Below are 11,213 nucleotides of genomic sequence, written 5' to 3' on the forward strand. Positions count from 1 at the left end.
TCATGAGTCTTTTGGAATTGTTTCAGGTCCTTGCATTGCTGAGAAGAGCCAAGTCTAGCAAAGTCAAACATCAAACACTATGGTGGCTATTGTGTCCACTGTTCCCTTGGTTCTGCTCACTCTGCATCAGTTCCTATAAGTCCAGGTTTTTCTGAAGTCCGCCTGTTCATCATTTCTTATAGGAGAAGAGTATTCCATTACATTCATATATGACAACCTGTTCAACCATTCCCCAATTGATGGGCTGCCCCTCGATTTCCAGTTCTTGACCACCATAAAAAGAGTTGCTAGAAATATTTTTATACATGTGGGTCCTTTTCCCATTTTTATGGTCTCTTTGGGATACAATCCTAGAAGTGGTATTTCTAGGTCAAAAAGGGTACGCACATTTTTGTAGCCCTTTGGGCATAGTTCTGAAATGCCCTCCAGAGTGATTGGATCAGCTCACAACTCCACCAACAATGAATTAATGTTTCAATTTTCCCACATCTTCTCCCACATTTATCATCTCCCTGTTTTGTCACATTAGCCAAACTGATAGGTGTGATGTGGTGCCTCAGAGTTGTTTTGATTTGCATTTCTCTAAACGATAGTGACTTAGAACATTTTTTTCATATGACTATAGATAGCTTTAATTTCTTCCTCTGAAAACTACCTGTTCATATCCTTCGACCATTTATCAATTGGGGAATGACTTATATTCTTATAAATTTGATTCAGTTCTCTATATATTTTAGAAATGAGGCCTTTATCAGAAATACAGGTTATAAAAATTCTTTCCCTGTTTTCTGCTTCCCTTCTAATCTTGGTTGCATTGGCTTTGTTTGTGCAAAATCTTTTCAATTTAATGTAATCAAAATTATCATTTTACATTTCATAATGTTCTCTATCTCTTGTTTGGTCATAAATTCCTCCATTTTCCATAAATCTGACAGATAAGCTATTCCTTGCTCTCCTGATTTGCTTATAGTGTCAGTCTTTATACCTAAATTGTGTTCCCATTTGGACTTTATTTTGGCATGCAGTGTAAGATGCTGGTCTGTGCCCAGTTTCTGCCACACTATTTTCCAGTTTTCCCAGAAGATTTTGTCAAATAGGGGCCTTTAGGTTTATCAAACAGTAGATTACTAGTCATTGACGACTGTGTTTTGTATATCTAACCCATTCCATTGGTCTACCTCTCTATTTCTTGATTAATACCAACTAGTTGTGATGATTGCTGCTCTATAATACAATTTCAGATCTGGTATGGGTAGGCTACCTTCCCTAGCAAATCTTTTCATTAATTCCCCTGATATTCTGGACTTTTTGTTCTTCCAGATGAATTTTGTTATTATTTTTTTAAGTTCTAGAAAATAATTTTCTGGTAGTTTGATTGGTATGGCACTAAATAAATAAATTAATTTAGGTAGAATTGTCATTTTTATTACATGAGCTCAGCCTACCCACGAGCAACTGATGCTTTTCCAATTGTTTAGATCTGACTTTATCTACATGAAAAGTGTTTTGTAATTATGTTCATATAGTTCCTGGGTTTGTTTTGGTATAAAAAGATATTTTTATTAAAAGGTTTTTGAGTAGCAACAAAAGGGGGGGGGGGAGAGCAGGGACAAAGAGAGTATGGTTAAGTGCCACTAGATTTACATGCTTTGAGGTCAGTACTGTGTCTTATTCATCTTTGAGTAAATTCATTTTCCTGTAATTTGACTTTAACGCACTATTTAAGGAGCTACTGCTACCTAACAAAGTATTTAGCTTCTTGGGTCACCTGAAAATTCTATTGGAATTTAATTCTTAAGAGATCCCATATACAAAAGAATTCCTTGAAAATTTTCAGTAGAGATAACATACCATGGCTATGTCTCAAGTCTTTGGCACTATGTGTGATCAAGATAAGACCTGAAGGTTTCAGGTCCAAAGGTGTTGTATATGTGTGTGAAAAACCTGCCATGCAAAACTAAGTATTTTCCAGTATTAAATGAGATGTTGGCCTCTGGACTAATTGACTAGTATTACACTCTGCCAAAAGAGCTTTCCTACTTCATAGGAAGTTAGATCTAGATTATACTAGATTATTTATTATATTTCCATCAGCAGTTATTACACTGGATTTCCATCATGACCTGGGGTTCAAATTCTATCTTGGGCCTCTAGTAAAAAGCCAAATAATTACAGCTCTCTCTCTCTCTCTCTCTCTCTCTCTCTCTCTCTCTCTCTCTCTCTCTCTCTCTCTCTCTCTTTCTCTCCCTTTCTGTCTCTCTCTCTCTCTGTGTCTCTCTTTCTCTCCCTTTCTGTCTCTCTCTCTCTCTGTCTCTCTCTTTGCACTTCTTTAATCTCATATAGTCATAATACATGCACATATGTGTAGCAAAAGACAGGGGAGGACAGAGAAATGGAGGGAAGAGGAGGAGAGGAGAGGAGAGGAGAGAAGAGGAGAAAAGACTGCAGGAACTGTGATTTCATTGGTACAAGGAATTCTTCCATGAAGAAATTCCCTCTACCAATGCTGATCAGCACTTCTCTTCTATAGTCTGATAGTCTTCTGGACCTAGAACACTGAGAAGTTGGCCAGACTTGGCCAGAATCACATAGCATGAAGCCCTACATAATAAAGTTTACTGATGATATATGACAGGAACTTATCCATTACTTTTATTGTCACCCGCAATTAACTAGAATGATTTATGTTTCATTTATATAAATATTTACAAATTGTTACAAGTGGGAAAAGTTTGATTTCTTTGCACAGCACATACACATATACATGTGTGTACATATATATATATATATGATATACATACTTCTTTCTGAAAGTATTCTGGTTTAAAATATTATAACACTGTGAAAATGAACCCTGCTTGAGTGCTTGTGCTTGGACCCCACTTCCAAGAGCACATTTCTCCCTAGTCTCAAAACACTGACAGTTCTCCCCAGCTCATGGACACTATGACTAGCAATAAGTCATGAGTGGGTCACAGTAAGGCAAACTATCTTTCCCTATTACAAAAACAAGCTGACGTCTGCAGAATTTTCCTTGTAAAAACAGGACTATCTGGTACCAGCAGAATTCTCCAGTACTGATTCCCACGGTTATCCTGTACAATCCATGGGTCAACCTATAGATAACTCTCAAAGCTATCTTGCTACAGACAGACCAAAAACACACCCCTTAGGAACGACCACCACCCCTTTTCCAATAGTGAATGAGTTCTGTAACCAAGGTATATTATCACCCAATTAGCCTATTTGCCAGATAATCCACTATTTTTCCTATAAAAGCTTCGGCATCATTCCTGTTAAGCTGCAAGTTCCCTAAGGAGCTCTGCTAGCCAACATGACTTCAAGAATGCTCGAGTCCCTGAATTCATTCCAGACGACCCTGTCCTGTACTTTGGTCCTTGATGGGTCCCAGAACTTCTCATCCCGCATCACTACCATCCAAATCCATTAACCGGCTGCCAAAAATAGAGTACATAATGTAGGCGATACATTTATATGCTACATCTTTGGCAGATGGCCTTTTGCAGAAAGATGGATTACAGACAGGTAGGGTCTCACATACTAGGCAATTCCCGAGGGAAAGGGCAACCTCCCCCACCCAGCTCTAAACTGTCTCCTCGCAGGGAGTCCCCAGCAACCCTCCAGGCTGCGGTCCCGGGCTGCGGGCTGCGGTCCCGGGCGGCGGGCTGCGGTCCCAGGCACTTGGACAGCTCTCCAGAACATCTGCAGGCGGACATGCGAGACTACGCCCGAATAAGCTTTAGAGTCCCCTCGGGAGCCCCTTCACTCCACGGTCACAGCGCTCTGGGTCGCCCGCCGATGGCTGTGCGTAGCTTTTCCCGGTTCCCGCTGGCAGAGGCCAGGTTTGCCTCCAGGAGGCAAAGAGAAAAGTCATTTGGGGAGGGGGGAAGGCAGTCTCGAAGTCCGGGGCGATGGGGAGTGGATTACTGTGGTTTTGAAGTGAGGAGTGGAACGTGCAAACACCCCCACCGCCCCCCACCCACCTACCTATGAGGGAGCTAAGGGAGATGCTTTCGCAACTGGCGGAAGCCGAGTCATCGCATCACGTGGGGAGCCAGGGTTGCCTTAAAACCGAGACGCAGTCGGCACCCCACTAGTTCCAGAGCAAGAGCCAGAGCAGGAGTAACTGAAAGAGAGAGGACTTTCCCCGCTGGCCATCGCTCCGCCCTCTGCCCTGACGATGAAAAGGATCCTGCGCTTGCTAGCCTTCGCGTCTGTAGCGCTGACTCTCAGTCACTCAGGTGAGTGCCCGAGATGCTCCCTGGGCATCCCGGGGAGCAGGGTGAGTACAGGTTGCCGCTGTCCCTCCCCCGTTCTCGGGTCCCTGAAGCTTTGGGGCTGGAACGCATCGTACGTCTCATTGATTTGTACCTGCCAGGTAGCCAAAATGTTACCATGTAACGAAGTGTCTCAGCTGTTTGACTAGGTCCCATGAATAGGGGCAGGGCATTTTCCTTTTTAAAGAGTTCCAGCTTACCGGACCCAACCAAATTCGCTTGAGTCCCGTTAAGATGCTAATGAGCAGAGGAAAAAAAGGAAAGAATTTATATGTAAGAACTGAGGAATGAATTTCCCTCTCTCCTCCCCCCGCACCCGTCGCCAGAGTGGATGTTATTATAGATACAGATATTGATCTAAGAATAACTTAGCTGTTCTCTGTTTAAAGTGGCGCAAATTGCCATTTTCCCTTCAACTACCTCTGTATGTTTGTAATTGTGAGATTCACCTGTAATATGCTGTAGGGAATAAGGTAAAGATGAGGCTGTTGAAAGTATTGTTCATTTATTCATCCTCTTTTCATTTTAGCAAACCCTTGCTGTTCACATCCATGTCAAAACCGAGGTGTGTGTATGACCACAGGAATCGATCGATACCAGTGTGACTGTACCAGGACAGGATTCTATGGAGAAAATTGTACAACTCGTAAGTTATCCTCTTAAGTTTCATATTTTGGAAATCATTCATAGAGACAGGAACCTAAAATATTCAATTGTCCCTTTTTTTCCCCACTGTCACAGCTACATTTCTGACAAAGCTAAAACTGATGCTGAAACCCACTCCAGACACAGTTCACTACATTCTCACCCACTTCAAGGCAGTGTGGAATATAATCAACAATATCCCTTTTTTGCGGAACTTTGTGATGAGATATGTGTTGACATGTAAGTAATCTAGCTTTTCTTTAAGAACTCAGACAACCACAAAGAAAACTGAAATATTATGGATTAGTAAATAAAGTTTCCAAAAATATACTTCCTAATTTTAAAAGCAAAAATGACTGGAACCCATAAGTCAGTTGAGCAGTGAATGGTTTTATTCTCATTTGTTTTGTAAAAAGTACAGCTTCCTTTATTTTAAACCCTATATTAAAAGGTACATTTTAACATTTGCTACTAGAAGTAGTGATTCAAACTTTTGACCTAAAATTGTCACAGGTTTTAACATTTTGTGATAGTTTTCTTTTTCTGAATTAGATTAATACTGCTATTTCTGTAGATAAAACAAAAAAAGCCATGTGTTTTAAAATACTGCTTGTAGAAATGTCTAAGACATAGTTTCTCTTTAAATTTCAGCAAGATCACATCTGATTGAAAGCCCACCAACGTATAATGTTCACTATGGTTACAAAAGTTGGGAAGCCTTTTCTAACCTCTCTTACTACACTAGAGCTCTTCCCCCAGTGGCAGATGACTGCCCAACTCCAATGGGTGTGAAAGGTAAGACAAGACCCTCTGAGTCCATGAATTTGCTATCATGAATTTAGAGATTTTTATTTGAGCTAGACAATTAGACTTTGGAATACTATGAAGAGATTAGTCAATTCACAATTAGTCAATTAGTATTCTTACTAAAATGTAGGTTGATAACAGATTATCATTTGGCATAAACCATTCCATCCTATTAAGTTTCAGTGTAACTGAAAAATAACAAGTTTTGGAAAATTCCACTTTTGTGAATATTCCATTTAACTCTTCTTAGTTGGAATTCTTGTCTGATTTTAATGGGACTGATTAAAAGAATGAATGCAGTTTGAAAATTATGCTATAATCTTCTATCCAAAGTTTAATCTCCAAAAAGAAAATGGTATCATAGGAAACATAACTTAAGTCTGCTTCCTCAAAAATGTGGGATTATATAAACTAAGTTTCTTCATTTTATAGGTAAAAAACAGCTTCCTGAATCCAAAGTGGTTGTGGAAAAATTTCTTCTGAGAAGGAAGTTTATTCCTGATCCCCAAGGCACAAATATGATGTTTGCATTTTTCGCCCAACATTTCACTCACCAGTTCTTTAAGACAGACCATCACAGAGGCCCAGGCTTCACAAAAGCACTAGGACATGGGGTAAGTTCAGAGGACAAAGAGTTAAAATAACAGCAAATCACAGTAATTTGATGAAAAAAAAAATGTGATCTCAGTTTCAAGGGCGTATAAAGTTTATATAAACTGTGTTTCATGCATGTGGCCATTATCATAATTGCTCCATCTCTCCCTTTGATGTCCATCTTTGTGGAATTTTTCTATTTTTCACACTTTGGGGCACAGTCATGCAATCACCATCTACAACATGCCCAAAAAAGGGTTTTCAGCTTTTGCTTAGAAAAGCTCACTTTAGGGGGATACACCTTTTTCCATCCCCCACCAAAGCAGCCCTTTCCATTTTTGGCTAGCTTTGATTGTTAGGTTTCATTTGGGATTTTTCTTTATATCAATCCTAAATTTGCCACTCTGTAACTTTTACTGGTGGCTTCTACATCTGCCCATAGCACTCACTTCCTCTGGCTTATCCTTGAAGACTTTGTATCTTCAATTTAAAATATCTGTCCTTCCCAAAACTTGCCTTCAAGTGCATTCAGTACCCCAATTCTTATCCTTTAAAATAGCTATTCTATTTGAAATGTGGATACAGCTATAAATGACCTCATTAAGAAGTTCTCTTTGACAGTATTAGTAGAGTCATTCTAAAAGTTTGTCATTGGCATTTTTCTTTTACTTATTTAACAGATTCTATGTAATTATGAAATAATAAGTTCATAAATCTTTGAGAAATAAAAACTACTAAGCACATTTGACCTAAGTTTCTGCTATCACTAGTGAAACATTTTTACTTGTATCATTATAGAAGGTAGTTATTAAAAATGAATTTCTTATGAGAAAAGTGATCATTGAATTTTTAAAATACACATTTTCTAATGGGTAATAATTTAAATGGCTATATAACAACTTTAACAATCATGAAAATATATTAATAACACTCCCAATACTGACATATTATAAGCAAGAAGCAATCCCTTAAGCAGCAACAAATTTAATTTTACCCCTAATTATTCTTGTAGGTTGATTTACATCATATTTATGGAGAAAATTTGGAAAGACAACATAAACTACGACTTTTCAAGGATGGAAAATTGAAATATCAGGTATGTTTTGGTTAGAGAATAAAATTTAGATATTAATAATCAGAGTTATATTAGCACTATTATATCATTAATCTTTTAAAATGATACTTCCTAGTAGCCTTAATAATTTTCCCTGTATAAATTATATATATGCATATATATGTATACACACATATAAAATCTTAAACTTTAAATACTCATTTTCTTCCTAACCTTTTGCTCTTTGTTTCTTTCTTCCTTTTAGGTAATTGATGGAGAAGTATATCCACCCTTAGTGAAAGATACACAGGTAGAAATGATTTACCCACCTCATGTCCCTGAGCATCTGAGATTTGCTGTTGGGCAAGAAGTATTTGGCCTGGTTCCAGGTTTGATGATGTATGCTACAATATGGCTTCGGGAGCATAACCGAGTGTGTGACATCCTTAAACAGGAGCATCCTGAATGGCATGATGAACAGTTGTTTCAGACTAGCAGGCTGATTCTGATTGGTAAGTCATATTTTTGCATTATAGCATCTTAGATGAGTAATGATTGATATCAGCTTCATTACCTGTAAAGAAAAGCTTTGTTATATTCAGCTTATTTTGAAAAATTAAGGGGTAGGCTACAAGAGATTATTATGTTCCATATGAATTCAAATGGAATAGACACACTGAGAATTTTTCTCTTATGATAATACATTCTTCTCATTCATGAAATATTTTTCTCAATCCAGACATGATTTTGCTGGTATAGGAAAGAACCAAATGAGAAAGTTCCTCCTATCAATGTGTCTTCTACATTGGAAGGAACTTCTACCAATGAGCCGCTCTTCAACTTTTGCCTGTATTATAGAGAGTCACCTCAGACACTGAGATGTTAAGTGATTTTGCCCAGGATCATATTGTCAGTTTGTGTCAGAGGCTGTAACTGAACCCAGATCTTCTATAGCCAGCTACCTAACCCCTCTATTTCATTGTCTCTCACTGCATTAAATAAAAGAGTCGATTTTATTTTGCTCAGTAAAAGGGGATAAGGCATTTCAAATGGAGGAGATGGGAAAAAACATTATGAAAACCATCCTAAAACTTTCTCCTAAGATTAAGGATCTTTGATATTTTCTGAGAGAGAGACAGAGACACTTACTCTTAGTATTTTGACTTCATCCTTTTGGTTTAATTTTGTTTTATGTAAATAGGTGAGACTATTAAGATTGTGATTGAAGATTATGTCCAACACTTGAGTGGTTATCACTTCAAACTGAAGTTTGACCCAGAACTGCTATTCAGTGAGCGCTTCCAGTACCAAAACCGAATTGCTGCTGAGTTTAACACCCTCTATCACTGGCATCCTCTGCTCCCCGACACCTTCCAAATCAAGGACAAAGAATACAGTTATCAGCAGTTCCTCTACAACAACTCTATATTAGTGGAACATGGAATTTCCCATATGGTGGAATCATTCTCCAGGCAAATTGCTGGCCGGGTAAGGAACTAATTCAAAACTTTTGTATATTTCAAGATCCCTAATGCACATATAGCTTTATTCTTACATCCCATTATTTAGGGGACAACAATAAGTAATTACATTTGCTATGTGATTACTCTGCTTTTCCTAAAATCAGAGGAAAAGTTCTAAAAGAGTTTAGTCTCAAAAAAGGCTAAAATGAACTGAAAATCACAACTACCTAAATTTGCATACCTTAGCAAAGATTTCAGTTTTTAAAAAGAACATTTTAATCTCACTACACATTACCAATTTAAACACTGATTTCATTTCTATAAGTATAAAACATCTAAATTCATTCTTAGCTGCCCCTGTAAGATTAAAGCAAAACTCCTACTGAAATTTTCCTGTTTTTTTTCTGAGAAAAAGAAAATAACACAACTTTTATTCAAGGACTGTGCATAATGAATATTCTCAAAACAAAACTGTATTGTAATTTACTTAATATTTTAATTTATATTGTTACTTTTTTTCAACAGGTTGCTGGAGGCAAGAATGTTCCATCTGCAGTGATGAAAGTTGCCATGGCTTCAATTGATCAGAGCAGACAAATGAAATACCAATCTCTTAATGAATACCGAAAACGCTTCATGCTCAAGCCCTTTAGTTCATTTGAAGAACTGACAGGTAAAAAGAAAGTGGTGGAATGTTAAGTGACAAAAATTGTGGAGACAGACATATAAAATGTTAGTCTGTGAGGCTTTCCATGTGTTGAATCAGTCTTTTTCATCATTACAGGAGAGAAAGAAATGGCTGCTGAGCTAAAAGCTCTCTATGGTGATATTGACGCTATGGAGTTGTATCCTGCTCTTCTAGTAGAAAAACCTCGCCCAGGTGCCATCTTTGGAGAGACCATGGTAGAACTTGGAGCACCCTTCTCACTCAAAGGACTCATGGGTAACCCAATCTGTTCCCCTGAGTACTGGAAGCCTAGTACTTTTGGTGGAGACAGAGGTTTTGAAATTATCAATACAGCCTCAATCCAGTCACTAATCTGCAATAATGTAAAGGGGTGCCCCTTCACAGCATTCAATGTTCAAGACTCCCAACTCACCAAGACAGCAACTATTAATGCCAGCTCATCAAACTCTGGATTAGATGACATCAATCCCGCAGTAATGCTAAAAGAACGTTCAGCTGAACTATAGACACCTACTGAATATATTTATTTATTTAAGTAAAGTATTTCTTTAAGTTATCTATTTATGAGTATCTGTCTGAAGCTCCCCATGTTACTTGATATCTTCTGTAACAGAAGGTAGTAAGTACTCCGCTGTTGGAGAAATAATTCATATAAGTGGGAGCTTTATTTGTGTTGATGTTTTAAAGACAACTATTCCCTTCTTAAGTTTGAGCAACTTTTTTGTTGCTTTTGATAAATTAGATTGTGTTACAACAAGAAAAAATGTAAAGTATTTATTTGGTCATTGTTATTGCTATTATAATATTGAAAAGCTCTGTGAGTAATGACACTACCTTCTTAAAAGATCATATGTATGTAGCACCTTACTCTTTGAAACTAGAAGTACTGTAATGTGTTTTCAAAGTATAAATTTGCATCACATGGAAGCATTACAAAATGTAATGAACTGAAAATATTTAGGCAACCAAATCATAGGCTCATGGATGTAGAGCAGGGAGGGACCTCAGGATTCATCTAATTCAGTTCCCTCATTTTATGGAGGAGGAAACTGAGGCCTCAGGTCAGTCACACACTGAGTAACAGAGCCAGGGTTTGAATTCAGATCCTATAACTCTAAGGTTAGCATGTTTTCTAGTGCACCATGCCACTAGACTACCACAAAGATAACTGAATTGGAAACTTTTGAAATTTCTTGGCTAACATAACTCATATTTCTTCATAGTGTAAATCAAGGTGCAATCTCAGGTATCTGAAGGTGCATAATGAAATTTTGAATTGTTTTCACTACATTATACTGCCAATAGTCATTTAAAAATATCAGATGAATCTATTTGAAACTATGGTAGTAGCTTCCTTTGGAAATATCAGAATGGTAAGGCCAACCAGAGAATCATTTCTGAAGTCACTGGTAGAGCAACTTGCCTTAAAATAGCATCTTTTATCTAAAAATACTCCAATCATTTTTATATTACTACCAGAAAAAAAAGGTACACCAGCAATACATGGGAAAATTTCCTATAGTTTGTTTTAGAGTAAGTTCCTGCAAGACAGGGATATTATTTCTTCTAATGGTTGTATATAATAGGCAGCACAGCATCATGTGCTTCAGAGTGGTCCAGAGATATTTTTTCAAGGATGCAGTTACAAAACTGGATTTAGGTAG

At 37.7% G+C, this 11,213-nt stretch overlaps 1 protein-coding gene across 1 annotated transcript; it reads left to right on the forward strand.

The window, feature by feature from the left end:
• Window positions 1-4,106: 4,106 nt before the first annotated feature.
• Window positions 4,107-10,170, forward strand: PTGS2 (prostaglandin-endoperoxide synthase 2). The gene is made up of 10 exons (XM_072648364.1): window positions 4,107-4,262; window positions 4,828-4,944; window positions 5,040-5,183; window positions 5,595-5,738; window positions 6,183-6,364; window positions 7,357-7,440; window positions 7,664-7,910; window positions 8,600-8,886; window positions 9,387-9,534; window positions 9,646-10,170. The coding sequence occupies exons 1-10, from the start codon at window positions 4,202-4,204 to the stop codon at window positions 10,053-10,055; spliced, it is 1,824 nt and encodes a 607-aa protein (XP_072504465.1). The 5' UTR covers window positions 4,107-4,201; the 3' UTR covers window positions 10,056-10,170.
• The last annotated feature ends 1,043 nt before the right edge of the window (window positions 10,171-11,213 follow it).

Source organism: Notamacropus eugenii, chromosome 2 (genome assembly GCF_028372415.1).
Source record: "Notamacropus eugenii isolate mMacEug1 chromosome 2, mMacEug1.pri_v2, whole genome shotgun sequence".
In the NCBI taxonomy this organism is placed as follows: Eukaryota; Metazoa; Chordata; class Mammalia; order Diprotodontia; family Macropodidae; genus Notamacropus; species Notamacropus eugenii.

Excerpts from the sequence above, each read along its gene's own strand:
- PTGS2 (XM_072648364.1), top strand. The coding sequence starts at position 4,202 with ATGAAAAGGATCCTGCGCTTGCTAGCCTTCGCGTCTGTAGCGCTGACT. Across the intron at positions 4,263-4,827 it reads GCTGACTCTCAGTCACTCAG|CAAACCCTTGCTGTTCACAT; the intron begins GTGAGTGCCCGA and ends TTTTCATTTTAG. Across the intron at positions 7,911-8,599 it reads TAGCAGGCTGATTCTGATTG|GTGAGACTATTAAGATTGTG; the intron begins GTAAGTCATATT and ends TTATGTAAATAG.